This window comes from Astyanax mexicanus, chromosome 9, assembly GCF_023375975.1.
Source record: "Astyanax mexicanus isolate ESR-SI-001 chromosome 9, AstMex3_surface, whole genome shotgun sequence".
NCBI classification, from domain to species: Eukaryota; Metazoa; Chordata; class Actinopteri; order Characiformes; family Acestrorhamphidae; genus Astyanax; species Astyanax mexicanus.
Window position 1 is genome coordinate 5,149,782 of NC_064416.1, and position 16,412 is coordinate 5,166,193.

At 37.3% G+C, this 16,412-nt stretch overlaps 1 protein-coding gene across 4 annotated transcripts in view; it reads right to left on the bottom strand.

The window, feature by feature from the left end:
* Positions 1-16,412, bottom strand: part of gdpd4a (glycerophosphodiester phosphodiesterase domain containing 4a) — a 61,126-nt gene that overhangs the window by 6,594 nt on the left and 38,120 nt on the right. For 3 of the 4 annotated variants that reach the window (XM_049483723.1, XM_049483724.1, XM_022665966.2), the window contains exons 10-16: positions 13,960-14,110; positions 9,737-9,961; positions 7,866-8,023; positions 4,186-4,333; positions 3,985-4,067; positions 3,046-3,125; positions 912-1,039 (exon numbers count right to left, since the gene is read on the bottom strand). In XM_049483723.1, the coding sequence (XP_049339680.1) occupies positions 912-1,039; positions 3,046-3,125; positions 3,985-4,067; positions 4,186-4,333; positions 7,866-8,023; positions 9,737-9,961; positions 13,960-14,110 (973 nt within the window). The remainder of the gene's footprint in view (positions 1-911; positions 1,040-3,045; positions 3,126-3,984; positions 4,068-4,185; positions 4,334-7,865; positions 8,024-9,736; positions 9,962-13,959; positions 14,111-16,412) is intronic. The other variant, XM_022665965.2, reaches the window with a different exon arrangement.

A 16,412-nucleotide genomic window follows, 5' to 3' on the forward strand; every position in this document is an offset into this window, starting at 1 on the left:
TAAAGGAATTAGACCCTTTTAAAGACTATACACATTGCAAAGTGCAGAGCCAGAATTGCATGACGTGCAGCCCCGGTCTGTCCCAGCTGGCCCACATTGGACCAGCATAAAGACCCTGCCTCAGCCTTTACTCGAAAGATACACTGATGGTGAGAGGAAGGCTGAAGCAACACAAATCTAAGAGACACTAAAGCTAAGCGACTACAGATGCACGGGGTCGTTACTACGTTACATTAGAAGTTTGTTTTGGGTGTCACAGTGGCCACGCCCCTATCCCCAGCATTTTGTAAGTGCAAACACAATGGACGATATCTCAATGATTAAAATGACTGAGATAATGTACATTTATTGAACGATAAGTCGATAATGTATTTATTGTAATTTTAAGGGTGAATATGAACACCTGCAAGTAAAATATACTAGTGCATTAAAAAAAAATTATATCACTGAAAAGTTTATTTACTTTATTTTAGTAAATCAATTCAAAATGTGAATAACACACAAAGTGATCTATTTTAAGCATTTTATTTCTTTTATTGTTGATGATTATGGCTTGATTGATGGTCAGTGATGGTTTGGAGAGACAAGTTATCTACGATATGTACCCATAGGCCTGGACAATAATTCGATATCGGTATTTATCGCAATAAATAATGTTTCATGGTGATATCATTTTTGTGATATTTAGATATGTATTATTTGTATTATTTACAGAATCTGTCATGGACATACTTTTTTTTCTTCTAAATGTTTATATCAATATCGGAATTATATCCTATCGACCAAAATTAAGGTATATATCGCAATATAATTTTTTGTCATATCGTCCAGCACTATGTACCCTATATAGTATAGTGCCTAACTGTAGCAGTGTGTGAGGAAGAGGAGGGGAAGAGGTGAAGGGGTCACACCAGCACAGGGTAGCCATGCAGAGGGGGGGCATGCGGGGGGGTTGAGTCCTGGGACGGGGGGACTACGGTCCACACAGAGTCATCAGAGAACAGGGGGTTCCAGCGGACGCCCCGAACATCTGAGGGATCTGTTACACAGAGAGTGAGGAGGATCAGAGGGGGGGGGGGGTCTGAGGCTTATAGTACAATAATGCACCAAGATTTAATAGATCACACCTTCTATAATATTATCATTATTCTCTTATATACAGTACCAGGTAAACATTTGGACACGCCCTAAATTCAGTGTTTTTTTTTTATTATTATTTTAAAATGTTCTGCATTTTAGATTAATACAATAATCATCCAAACAATGACGAAAAAATACGGAGCCCCTGAAGGGACAGAGTTTTGTTTTGTTTTTTTCTATGTAAAAAGTGGAGAGCACCACATACCAAGTGGTGAGCACCAGATAATGGTATCTAGCAAGCTATGGTTTAAACTGACAGTGAAATAAAGTTGTTAGCTAGCTTGTTGGGTATGTTAGCTAAGTTAGCTAATGCTAACCACTTTATTTCAGTGGGAAATGTTTTAGCTAATGTTAGCTAGGTTAGCTAATGTTAACTGCTTTATTACAGTGGGGAATATTTTAGCTAGGTTAGCTAATGTTAACTCCTTTATTTCAGTGGGGAAAATTTTAGCTAGGTTAGCTAATGTTAGCTAATGCTAACCACTTTATTTTAGTGGGGAATGTTTTAGCTAACGTTAGCTAGGTTAGCTAATGTTAACTACTTTATTACAGTGGGGAATATTTTAGCTAATGTTAGCTATGTTAGCTAATGTTAATTACTTTATTACAGTGGGGAATATTTTAGCTAATGTTAGCTGGGTTAGCTCATGTTAACTACTTTATTTCAGTAATGACTGTTTTAGCTAACCTTAGCTAGGTTAGCTAATGTTAACTACTTTTTTTCAGTGGGAAATGTTTTAGCTAACGTTAGCTAGGTTAGCTAATGCTAACCACTTTATTTCAGTAATGAATGTTTTAGCTAACCTTACCTAAGTTAGCTAATGCTAACCACTTTATTTAAGTGGGGAATGTTTTAGCTAACCTTACCTAAGTTAGCTAATGCTAACCACTTTATTTAAGTGGGGAATGTTTTAGCTAACGTTAGCTGGGTTAGCTAATGCTAACCGCTTTATTTCAGTGGGGAATGTTTTAGCTAACGTTAGCTGGGTTAGCTAATGTTAACTGTTTATTTCAGTGGGGAATGTTTTAGCTAATGTTAGCTGGGTTAGCTAATGCTAACCGCTTTATTTCAGTGGGGAATGTTTTAGCTAACGTTAGCTAGGTAAACCAATGTTAAATAACAGTTATTTCAGTGGTGTCTTGTCAAGAGTTCATTACTTGAATTTCTTTTCTCTTAATGTGTTTGAGAGCATCAGTTGTAAAGTTAAATAGCTCTATTTGAGTTCCATATTATATTATGTGAAGAAAAATGACTAAGAAATAAAGGAGTTTCAACAATTTTTAAATGCAGTCATAAAAAAGACCATCAAAAACATGTTATAATGAAAATGGTTCTTATCAGAACCGCCCCAGCAAAGGAAGAGCAAGAGTTTCCTCTGTTGTAAAGGATCAGTTAATCAGAGTTACCAGCCTCAGAAACCTAGAAAAAGTTCATTTATAAGTGCAATATTTGAGTATTTTAAGTTACTACATGATTCCTTATGTGTTCCTTCATAGTCTGGATTACTTTATTATTCATTTACTATGTAGGAAAAAACATATAAAAACACTGAATGAGAAGATGTATCTGGTAATGTGTATTATGATGAAGAATTATCAAGCGTATTTTATCTACTAAACCCATCTACACCAAAACACTGCTATAACATGAACACTGAAATAATCAATAATGTAGATTTTATTAATTTAATGTGGAATGTATTTTTAAATATTAGAAAAACTTTTAATAGCAATGTTGGTGCATTTACAACAGCACTCAAGATGAGGACAGAACACAAGAACACACCAGAAACCACCTGAGATGTACTAAACACACAAACAGGAAGCAAAGGAGATGAAATGTGAGGGACGACGTGGTTTTATCTGAGGTTTATGTTCACTTTTACAGACAGAGACATTTCTCACCAGTCCTGAACTTGCTGTAGGGTCCGTTCTCATGCACCTGCCTGCTGCCTGACCAGAACGGCAGGCCTCTCTCACGCCACCTACAGAAGAAAAGCAGAAAGATGAACTCTAAAACTGTATATAACATTAAAATAAACCCAATTTAACGAAGTCAGTGATCAGTGAGAGTGTTTATCTGTGATTAACTCTGTATATTTGGGTTTATTCTAATGTTACATAGAGTTAGTAACAGATATACACTCTCACTGATCACTGACTTGATGTTTGTTTGGGTTTATTATAATGTTATATAGTCAGTAGTCAGTGAGAGGGTCAACCGGTAATTGGCTTTATATAAAGTTAGAAGACTAAACCCAAATATATAAAAAGTCAGTGGTCAGTGAGTGTCTACCTGTCATTAACTCTATATAACATTAGAATACTAAACCCAATTAAACCTAAATAAAGTCAATGGTGAGAGAGTGTGTCTACCTGTAATTAATTCTATATAACATTAGAATACTAAACCCAAATAAATATAAAGGCAGTGATTAGTAAGAGTCTCTACCTGTAATTAACTATGTAAAATTAGAATACTAAACCCAAATAAACATAAAGTCAGTGCTCAATCAGGTTGTCTACCTGTAATTAACTCTATATAACATTAGAATACTAAACACAAATAAATATAGTCAGTGATCAGTAAGAGTCTCTACCTGTAATTAACTCTATATAACATTAGAATACTAAACACAAATAAATATAGTCAGTAAGAGTCTCTACCTGTAATTAACTCTATATAACATTAGAATACTAAACCCAAATAAACACAAAGTGTGGTCAGTGAAAGAGTATCTACCAGTAATGAACTCTATTCAAGATTAGAATACTAAACCCAAATAAACATAAATTCAGTGATCAGTAAGAGTGTCTACCTGTAATTAACTCTATGAAACTCACCAGTGGAATATGAAGACAGCCATGATGAGAAGTGCAGAGATGATATCAGTGAGGATCCACATCATGCTGTACTCCTGTGGAGTCTGAGGGAGAGATAGAGAGAGATAACTGAGTAAATGTTCTGCAGGTCAGACGTCTGGTCTAATTTAAACCTCTAACCCAGACTCTGTGCACGTCAGTGTCTGTGCACAGCTGACTCACCATCAGGAAGATGGGCTTGTGCAGGTTTTTGAGCAGGTGCAGGGCGTTGGTGGTGACGGACTGAGCTCCAGCACACCAGGCCAGAGAGTACAGCCACGGCTGACTGACCACATACAGGTTAGTGCTGATGTTCACCGAGGCGTATTTACTGTAGAAACAGAAACACACAGACAGAATGATGGTGAACCTGGTGATCATGTAACGCCAGGTTTACACTACATGATTTTATCCTAGTTTTTCAGTCGCCGACAAAAACTTGCTTGCTGAGCCATTGCTGACTGATCTCCGACCAGTCGCATACGCCCAGCAAATATTTGGCATGCTAAATATCTGACTCAGTCTGCAACTAGGAGTCAGGATCAGTGGCTACCACAGCCAAAGGGATCATAGAAAGAGAGAACCACGGGTCCAAAACACATCAGATTGGTTTATGGAGAGTCTTACCACTTTCGTTCCCCCTGTTATATCAGCAAATGACTGTTAAACTCTAGAGGGAGTCCTCTATGAATGGGGTAAATGGAGCTAAAAGCCAACAACTTAAATTAAAAATAATAATTAACTACTTGTTTTGAGTATTTCTTTAATTTTAGAAAGTAGAATAATGTATTTAATTAAAACAGCAATAAAAAAGCGTATTTTACTAAAAGATAAAGAAACTATCTATCTATCTATCTATCTGTATATCTATTTCTCTTGCTCCATCTCTCTCGCTCTATCTATCTATTTATTTCTCTTGCTCTATCTCTCTCTCTATCTGTATATCTATTTCTCTTGCTCTATCTCTCTCTCGATCTGTACATCTATCTATCTATTTCTCTTGCTTTATATATCTCTCTCGCTCTCACTCTCTCGCTCTCCCTTGCTTTATATCTCTCTCTATCTGTTTATCTATTTCTCTTGCTCTCTCTCGATCTGTATATCTATCTATCTATCTATCTATCTATCTATCTATCTATCTATCTATCTTTCTCTTGCTTTATCTATCTCTCTCACTCTCTCTCGCTCTGTCTATTTATTTCTCATGCTCTATGGCTCTCTCGCTCTATCTATCTATTTCTCCTGCTTTATCCATCTCTCTCGCTCTATTTATTTATTTCTCTTGCGCTCTCTCTCTCTCTCTCTCTCTCTCTCTCTCACTTTTTAGTTTTCTATACTGATATTTTAGTATTGTACATACATGTTAATACACTGCATGTCCCAGACTGTAAAGCCAGTGGGAAATTGATTGTTTGATTAATGTTGGTACATTGGGTAACAAATAAACCAACAAAGAGTAATGTGGGGTTTTATCACTATCCAGAATCTATAAATGACTCAGTACCATCTGGAACACAACAGATGCGTAAAAAGACAATCGTGAAGAATCAGTGTGAATCACATGAGAAGTGCAGCCAGTGTGGCACTAGAAGGGCACTTAAAAAAAATCCATCCATCAGTTATCTGTGAATCAGCTGAAAGAGTTGTTGGTGTCAGGAATCATCAAGTTTATATGATCCATTTGGATGCTTCCTTATTGTATCATCACAATAAGGAAACCTGCATAGAATCACCCTGGCTCCACCCCTCACCCTTCAAACCCCACCAGAGCCCCACCACTAGATCAGTTGAAGGAACGCTTCCATTTCGGTCTGCTGGTTGAGAACCTCAGACAGTACACAGCAAGATTAGCCAGCAGACTTTGTCTGAGGGAGGGATCTGTATCTACTGTCCGTGGCAAGTGTGCATATGAGGCAGATTTGAGTTTTGTGCATCTTTTACAGTTAAGTTGAGCTCGTTTGTGTGCATAAAAGTGACAGAGCTCTTAAACGGCTCCTTCTGAAAGGGACTGAAACTGGCAAGAATAGAGAAGAACGTAAGAGTGTTTGGTTTAGAATGGGTTAAACTTAGTCACGTCAACACAGCTCCTCGATATATAGTAAAAGCTGCCATAACAACACACAGCTTGAGACATAATTAAGATGACTCACTGTCTTCAGTAAGTTGAAGTCATGCTGACATGTTGGAAGTGTTGAGATAAAGCTGAGGACATTGTGGTTCTGAGGTAATCGGGGCACTGCGGGAACACTCCGCCAAGTTTCACTGGTGTTCTGCTTTAAAGACCTTCAGAGAACTGCTCATGTAATTGCTGTAAAGAGCAGAATTACATAACGAAACTGCAGCAGACTGTGTTCTTCTTTCTCTCTCGCTCTTTCTCTCGTCTCTTTACTTCCCTTCCCTCTTTCTCTGAACGGCTGCCACAGACCGCACTCGCTCTCCACCACACTTCTGTTCCCTCAGTCTCTAAACTTCTGCTTCTGCTGACGACTCTGAGCTCAGAGTGATGGAGCCGACACTGCCATCTGTACCCAACTCTTACATAACAGACAAACAACTAGGGGTGTTGGTGCCGAATCCAGGCATATTTTAATGGGGACATATTAAAACTAGAGTTAAAATAACTCTATGTTCTGTACAAAACATATTCACAAAGTTCTTTACACGAAATCACTCACATAAAGATAAAGATCTCACCAGCTCATCATTCTTACCAGTTTCAGTCTTTTTTAAAATGAGCCGTTTAAGGGCTCTGTCCCTTTAATGCAAATTAACTGTTGCTAGCAACACCATGTATACGCAGAACACTAAAATATTAGTGTTAACTTGTGCTAAATGGCAAAACATCAACAAGCTTGTTCATGTTTAACTGCGACTGAAGCACAAAACTTATTATAGGTATAGATCCTCAGGTATAGATGCCTCTGTCAGGTGACGCCTGGTGCTGCTAAAACAAACAGACTAGCATTTCTTTGGCTGATCTAGTATTTTACTTTAAAAAACAGTATTTTTACTTCAGTATTATCCAGCAAATCTGTATTGACTAAAGCTTGGAAAGTATTAGTATTAGCCCTTTACTTATTGGTTTAATTTTACATATTTATCTGTAAACACTGTCCAAGTGGATAAAAGTTCAGATGATTGGCCTTCATGCGAGCGGGTATGGAGGAAGTTCAGATAAGTCCAAGCTGATTTGCATAAGGTGATCCATTACATAATTCAGGTATTCACATGCAAAAATTTTATGCAAATGAGTGTCGGGAAATGTGCTAACAGCTAACCGATCTGTACAGTGGGAAGAGCTGCGGAGAGACTGTGGAATGTCGGATGTATCTGGATGCTGTGTGTGTGTTTTTAATAAAGTTTTTAGACTGGATGCATATTTATTTCTATTTAGCTAAGAGAGCAAAGAGGGGCAACATTAACTCACATTGTTTACAACAGACACACTGCAGATTTCCCTATCGGACCTGCTTCACATGATGTATTAAACACACAGAGTGAGCTATTGTAAGTGTTTATTACTTTTATTGTTGATTATGGTTTACAGCCAATAAAACCCCAAAAATCAGTGTCTCAAAAAATTATAATATTATATAAGACCAGTTGGTTCTTTTGACAGTGTGGGCAGTGTGCCAAGTCCTGCTGGAAAATGAAATCCTCCTCTCCATACAAGTTGTCACCAGAGGGAAGAAGCATGAAGTGCTGTGGTTGGTCCACTGTGTTATATCAAGTCCAAAGTGGGATTTCATTTTCCAGAAGGACTTGGCACACTGCCCACACTGCCAAAAGTACCAATTGGTCTTATATAACAATCAGAAGTAGATGGCGTGGTAGTGTGTGTGTGTGTGTGTGTGTTGTTGTACCTGATCTGGTCCTGGCTCATGGAGCTGTAGTGCAGGTTGAGGCGGACGATGTGCTCCTCCTGCAGCTCCTCGATGGAGGCTCGGTCTCCGGAGGTCTGCTGCAGCTCTGGATACATCTCCTGCACCACATCCCTCTGATCTCCTGGCAACCACAGCACCTACACACACACACACACACACACACTTATTAATGTAAAAACATAAGGGACAGGCGCCCATGGGCTAACGGTCTAAAGTGCTGCCACTATGATCGGGAGATCGCTGTTTCGAATCCTGGTCATGCAGCTTGCCACCAGCTGCCGGAGCCCTGAGAGAGTCCCTTGGTCTTGCTCTCTCTGGGTGGGTACAGTAGATGGCGCTCTTTCCCCTCATCACTCCTAGGGTGATGTCGATCAGCACAAGGCTGCTTCTGTGAGCTGATGTATCAGAACCGAGTCGCTGCGCTTTCCTCCGAGCGTTAGTGCTGTGATGTTACTCGGCAATGCTACAGCAACAGCGAAGTCTGACTTCACATGTATCGGAGGAGGCATGTGCTAGTCTTCACCCTCCTTGTGTTGGGGCCTTCATAGTGATGGGGGGGATATACAGCTGAGTAAAATTTACTGAAATTTACTGTAAATTTGCTGTATGTATTGCATTTTCAGACGGTGCGAACTAAGGTTAGCAGAAAGCTAGCTAACAGCGGTGAGCTAGCTAATGTTACTGGGGTGAGCTGGCTAACATTAGCGGAGAGCTAGCTAACATTACCAGGGAGAGAACTAAGGTTAGTGGGGAGCTAGGGGGTTGTTAAATTATATTTATTGAGGTTTTAAAAAGCATTAAAATGGTGCAAGTACCCGGTAATTATTGATAGACATTGATTGACGTTATTAAACATTGCTAAACTTTAATGCTAAGAAATAATGAATTGAGACATTAGTTAAAAATTGTAATGATTAATAATGTCTTGACGAAAGTCCATTAATAATTATTATAAATTCTGTCGCACTGTTAAATAATGTACCCTTATTGTAAAGTGTTACTAATAGCATCCAAAAGATAATTGAAGTCATAGTGACGGACCTGTTTTTTATTTACTCTGGAAGCAGACTGTAATGTATTTGTTTAGGCAAAGTAATACTAATATCAGAGTATCAGGGTGTTCGAGTACATTAGATAAGAATGCATTCACTGGTAGTTTATTTGCATCACATAGCTTTGTTTAAGTTGATTCACAGCACGAATAGGTAATATAATCTGTAAATCCTATGAACTAAACTATACATTTCACTTCTCAAATATCACTTCAGTTTCAGAATCAGTTCTGATCTGATTTTGCTATTTATAGGTTTATGTTTGAGTAAAATGAACATTATTTTATTCTATAAACTACAGACAACATTTCTCCCAAATTCCAAATAAAAATATTATAATTTACAGCATTTATTTGCAGATGAGAAAAAAAAGAGAAATGGATAAAATAACAAAAAAAAAAAGTCAGAGCTTTCAGACCTCAAATAATGCAAAAAAAAGTTCATATTCATAAAGTTTTAAGAGTTCAGAAATCAATATGTGGTGGAATAACCCTGATTTTTAATCACAGTTTTTTTCCTGCATCTTGGCATCATGTTCTCCTCCACCAGTCTTACACACTGCTTTTGGATAACTTTATGCTGCTTTACTCCTGGTGCAAAAATTCAAGCAGTTCAGTTTGGTTTGATGGCTTGTGATCATCCATCTTCCTCTTGATTATATTCCAGAGGTTTTCAATTTGGTAAAATCAAAGAAACTCATTTTTAATAATTCTTAAGTGCTCTCTTACTTTTTAACAGAGATGTGTATATGAGGTGATAATGATCAGACAGCTGTATTGAGATGATGGACTGCAGTACCTGGCTGGAGTTGATGTGGGACTCGTTGTGCAGGACCTCCAGAGTCCTGGTGATCCAGGTGTCTCGGTACGGATGGCCCTGCGGTGGCCGGCGAAGGTCGAAGATCACCAGCCGGCCGTACTGAGCAGCCAGGTCCAGAAAGTCCTTCAGCGTGGGAACCGTCTGGTTCTGGACCAGAGCTCGCTCCTCCGGGTCCAGAGAGGAGGCCGTACCAAACGGATCTCTCTGTGAAGAAAGCAGGGGAATAGTTCATTAGCTGAAGCTGAGTGAAATTAGTGTAAACTGAGTGTAATCAGCTGTGTATTTCATTTTTAACCCATTTTATTTCCTCAATAACATTTTATAGTTAAATATACTAACTTTACACTCGACACTCAAGCTCAACTCAGCCAATCATGCACAGCGTACAACTGTCCACCTAGAGAACTAGAGGCGACGAATATAAAACTTCACCCAGATAGGGGTGCAGACCCCAGCACTGACAGGAAAAGCCAGATGATAGATGAGAAAGGGGTTCAGCTGAGGAATAATGACCTTATAACAGGTAACAAAGCTTAATACATATTTGGACTGATGCCTTTGTTTAATCAAGATTAAAACACTTGTGCCACAACTGCTCAGTGTTTCTAATAAAATGGCCACACATAGCCACAGGACATGGCTGCAGTGTCAAATTAAATAATAAATGCTTTGCCCACCCACCCCCCCCCCTCTATCTCTCTATAATAGACAATCATAGATAATAGATAATAATATAAGAAACAATGGTACAACAAATAAGGGGCAATATATATATATATATATATACTAGATATAATGTCTCTAGTCAAGTCAAGTCAAGTCATTATCAACCGCTTCGTCCATTAAGGGTCGCGGGGGGGTGCTGGAGCCTATCCCAGCCGGCATCGGGCGGAAGGCAGGATACACCCTGGACAGGCCGCCAATCCATCGCAGTATAATGTCTCTAGTATATATATATATATATATATATATATATATATATATATACTAGAGACATTATATCTCTCCAGTATTATTTATTTTACTTTAATCCTGGATAGATATTTGGAGTGCATTATTAATATTATTAGTATCATGACATTCTGGATCATTGACTTCTGTTACAAATCTAATAAAATTAAATTTTAATTTTGTTGCAGTAGTGCAGGGATGTCCAAACTATGGCCCACAGTCCATTTATGGGCCCGCTTCCTTTTTTTGTAATGGCCCGCAGGGTATTTTCAAAATAAAATGAAAGTTGACCCGCTATTAAGCAGGTTTTTATAATGTGAGATTCAAAGTTTAAACGCTAGGTGTCGCTACAGAATACACCCAATGTTTCTGAGCTTTTGGGAGAACATGGCAACTTCAAAGAAACTGAAAATAGACAGTGAATGCAAATAATGTCAAGCACTTAGGGAAAATTACTATTTTTTCACAGAGTTCAGAGGGAAGTGTGTTTAATATGTTTAATATGTCAGGAATCAGTTGTCGTAACAAAGGAGTATAATATTAAGAGACATTATTAAACGAAACAAACATCAATTTGAAAAATCTTAGTTTACACAACACTGTCAAAGATTGATAGATAGAAATCAGGTCCGGAGTCTGTGTCCTGTGACTGCACATATATTTCTCCTCCTGGCCCCCAACAAAAAAAGTTTGGACACCCCTGCAGTATATATAAATATATATTTTTTAAATTCTGTGTTTTTATAATATCTCTAAGAGTATCGTTATCACAGAAATACCACAAAATATTGTGATATTATTTTAGGGCCATATTGCCCAGCCCTAGTGAATAGCCTAAAATAAACATGGGATTTGGGGTAAAAATCAGATTTGAGCTACTTTTACCTGCTGTGTGAACGTAGTTTTAGATACCTACACAACTCAGACACATGAATGAGATCTACAGTTAATATAGAAGAGCTATTATCTCTCTATTAGTCATCATGACCCGTTTACTCAGGGGAAACTCAACAGTATGAATGAGTTACGCACAGGCTGCCCACAGGCCCGGCTCTGGACCCTCTCAGGACCCTCTCAGGACCCTCTCAGGACCTAATCATCGCTGTGTACTGCTGAGAATGAGAGTGAATGGCTGGCACCTCCTGACTGCACTGAAATTCCAGCCTAAATCTTTTAATCCCCACTGATTTCCATCCAGGGATTTACAGGGGATTTCTGACGGTAATTAGGAGGCCATGCGACAGAGCATATTTTTCATGTGTATTGCATTAATCTGCAGCACCATAACAAGATTAAAAACAGATTTCATAATGCCAACCTGTTTACAACAACTGCTCTCATTATTTCTGCCCTTTTTATAATCGTTTTATAATTTTCCTTCAGTACAAACAACATACAGCTCTGGAAAAAATGAAGAGCCCACTTCAGTTTCTGAATCAGTTTCTCTGATTTTGCTATTTATAGGTTTATATTTGAGTAAAATGAACATTGTTGTTTTATTCTATAAACTACAGACAACATTTCTCCCAAATTACAAATAAAAATATTGTCATTTAGAGCATTTATTTGTAGAAAATGAGAAATGGCTGAAATAACAAAAGATGCAGAGCTTTCAGACCTCAAATAATGCAAATAAAACAAGTTCATATTCATAAAGTTTTAGAGTACAGAAATCAATATACATGTTCTCCTCCACCAGTCTTACTCACTGCTTTTGGATAAATTTATGCTGCTTTACTCCTGGTGCAAAAATTAAGCAGTTCAGTTTGGTGGTTTGATGGCTTGTGATCATCCATCTTCCTCTTGATTATATTCCAGAGGTTTTCAATTTGATAAAATCAAAGAAACTCATCATTTTTAAGTGCTCTCTTATTTTGTCCAGAGCTGTATATCCAAATATCCTAAAAGTCTACAATATTAACTAGCTAGTAAGATGAAAGAGCTCAGTGTGGTGACACACTTCTGTTCTGTATGAATGAATAGAAAGATGGATGGATGAATGAACGCTGGCTGGAGAGCCGATTTAAGGAGATTAAGTTTGACACAAACAGAGATGAGAGATGAGCAGCCGTGTTCAAACATACCAAACAATGCAGGAGCGGAGGATAAAAAGACTACATAACATGATAAATAAAGAGCAGTGGACCAGTAGATATTTTAATACAACTAATTTAATAGACGTTGAGAAGAATTATGATTTTTTTGTGTAAAAGGTGAAATAAAGGCCAGTCAATATGCGACCAAAGCATCATTTTCAATTAAACTCTTTCTATTGGCTCGCTTTTCATTACATTTCGGTATGGGTGTTTTACGATTATAAATTATGTTTAGGATCAAAAATGGTTTCATTTCAACTAGTCTTTTCATTATTATGAGACTAAAATCAATGATATTGTGTGAAGAATTCTACACTACTCTTTAATTGTTATTGTATAAAGCTTATTATACTTTACGCCTATAAGGCACACTTAATATCTTTTAATTTTCCCAAAAATTCGTCAGAGCTCCTTATAATCCGGTGCTCCTTATGTATGAATTCTACCAGTCAGGTATTAAGGAGCAGTAAAGCCACTCTGCTGAAGTACAGAGTTATAAGGGTGGGTTTTCAGTGAAGTTTCTCCAGCACTAAGGCTGGGAGCAGCAGCATTAGCATTAGCTGCAGAGTAAATTTTTTAAAAGCCCACCACTGAAAATCAGTGTGTTTTAATATGAGGTCAAAATAACAGAACACTAAACAGGCCTTCTTTCCTGAGGCGGTCCTGATGAGAGCCAGTTTCATCATAAAGTTTTTGATGGTGTTTGCGGTGACTGCACTTGAAGATACTTTCAAAGTTCTTAAAATGTTTCAGATTGACTGACCTTCATTTCTCAAAAAATGATTTTTTTTCTTTACTTAGTTAAGAATTTTTTCTTCCATCCTTAACAAACTGATATTTTTTTTTACTTATAAATTAAACAACAACAAATTAAAATACTACAAAGCTGCTGCATCTACAGCAGGACTGTCCTATGAATTTGTGAGGGAACTCACAAAGAGAAGGAGAATGTTTTTAATGTTTTGTTTAATTTCTTAGTGTCAATAACAAAACAATAAAATTTGCAAATTTTTTACTTAGATTTTTTTTTACATTTTAAAGCAAACTCTTGTTTGTTTGAACCTTAGTTCTGACCTCAACCAAAATATATCTAAAAATAAATCTAGAATTTAAATGAAGTGTATAAATATATATTAAATCACATTATAAACTCACCCCAAGGAACCACTCTCCGGCGCTAAGCATCTCCAGCTCGGCCCAGGTGAACATGGCTGCCGGGGTGTTGGTCTGGTTGGGGAAGACCTCCCGTATGTTGGTGGTCCTCCTCAGTGTGGTGTCATGCATGAGGAAGGGCACGCCATCATAACTGCAGAAAAAACAACAAAAACACTAAAATTACTTACAGTTTCACTGCAAACACTGAAATATACCCCATAACAAAGCCTGTATATTTATCTATCTATACACTGACATGCCGAAAATCAAAGGATAGAATATACAGCTCTGGAAAAAATTAAGAGAGCACTTCAGTTTCTGAATCAGTTTCTCTGGTTTTGCTATTTATAGGTTTATGTTTGAGTAAAATGAACATTGTTGTTTTATTCTATAAACTACAGACAACATTTCTCCCAAATTCCAAATAAAAATATTCTCATTTAGAGCATTTATTTGCAGAAAGTGAGAAATATCTGAAATAACAAAAAGATGCAGAGCTTTCAGACCTCAAATAATGCAAAGAAAACAAGTTCATATTAATAAAGTTTTAAGAGATCAGAAATCAATATTTTGTGGAATAATCCTGGTTTTTAAACACAGTTTTCATGCATCTTGGCATCATGTTCTCCTCCTCCACCAGTCTTACACACTGCTTTTGGATAACTTTATGCCTTTACTCCTGGTGCAAAAATTCAAGCAGTTCAGGTGCGGTAGTTTGTAAGTCATATGTAGTGATCAAATTACACACTGATGTCCCATGACTTTTGGCAGTACCAGGTTTTAAATTTATTTTTCCTACATAGTTAATGAATAGTTAAGTGACCCAGACTATGAAGGAACACATAAGGACTTAGTAACTTAAAAGTGTTAAACAAACCAAAATACTCTGAAGTATTACTCAACATACTCTACAATCTGGGGAGCTGGTAACTTGTGGTTTCTGAGGCTGGTACCTCTAATAAACTTATCCTGTACAACAGAGGAAACTCTTGCTCTTCCTTTCCATTGGGCGGTCCTGATGAGTGCCAGTTTCATCATAACATATTTGATGGTCTTTCATTTCTTTTTAAAGTATTTTCTTTACTTAGTTGAGTAGTTCTTGCTTCTCATAATCTGGATTAGAACATTACTCAAATATTCACTATTCACTGTATACCTGTAACTCCACCTCTTCACTACTTTACTTTAACTGATGCTCTCAAACACTTTATTAAGAGACAAGAAATTCAAGTAATTAACTCTTGATGAGTTCAGCACAGCTGTTAACTGAAAGCCTGAATTCCAATTCCATAAAAATGACTGAGAAAATCCAGCAGAGATGAGCAAAACTGTCTCTATCTAAGCAAGAAGTGTTACTCTGAAGAATTTAAGTTTTTCCTTCTAAAATCTACAATGCAGAACAGTTTAAAATGATGAAAAAACACTGAATTTAAGGTGTGTCCAAAATATTGAATGGTACTGTATCTAGTTCCATCTTTTTCTTGAATAGCGTGTAACACTATCTCACTAAAACCTGCAGCGTCACTGTATCCCCACACATGTGTGTGTGTGTGTGTTTCTGGCGCACACAGTAGATACAGATTAGAGGCTTACTCAGTGTCGCACCACCCAGGTAACATCAGATCCAAATACTTTCTAGCCCCCGGCACCGCGGTAGTCAGCGCACTATTTGGGGCTCCTGTGAGGATGCAAGCCCGCTAGCTGGATTAGCGTGATGCTAATGGGCTTTTGTGCTCATCTCTGGCGGGTGGCGTGACACGGGGTCAGCTGCCAGCGTCTGATCTCTATTTATAGAAGCCACCTGGCCGACGTGTCCTCCTTTTATCCACTGATGAGGATCTTATGAATGACCGTCTCTTTGAAGTTAAGAAAGGGTTTCTATTTATTATTTTTTTATTTATTTACTTGAATTAAAAGAAACTGCAGGTGGCATCTATAACTCATAACGCAGTAACATAATAGGGTACCACTTTAAAATAAGGCTCCTTTACAATAGGTTAATAAATAGTTTATAAAGGAGATAATTAATGGTTATTAACATATTAACTATAAACTTTGTCTTTTCCATCAGGCAGCATTAACACTATTGTTAATAACTGTATTCATTTATTTATGATAGCATATTGAATAACTAAACAGGCTTTCTAATCTATTTTGTTATATATGCTAAAAAAGTTATTTTCAGACTGTGCTTTTAAATGATTTAAAGTATTTACAACTTACTTTATAACCATTAATAAACTGTTTATAAACTTTTTCTATGACCCTTTAAATCTCCGGGCGCCGCCATCTTAAATTTAAGTCAAAAAAAGTAAATCGTCGAGCACAAATTGTTGGTTCTTTGCCTTCTAATATCGAAAGTAACCAGATTTTTCAGCAGCAGCTGGAATTCGTGCATTTCCAAGGAATTCATTTTGTAATATAATGTATACAAATACATTATATGCCCAAAT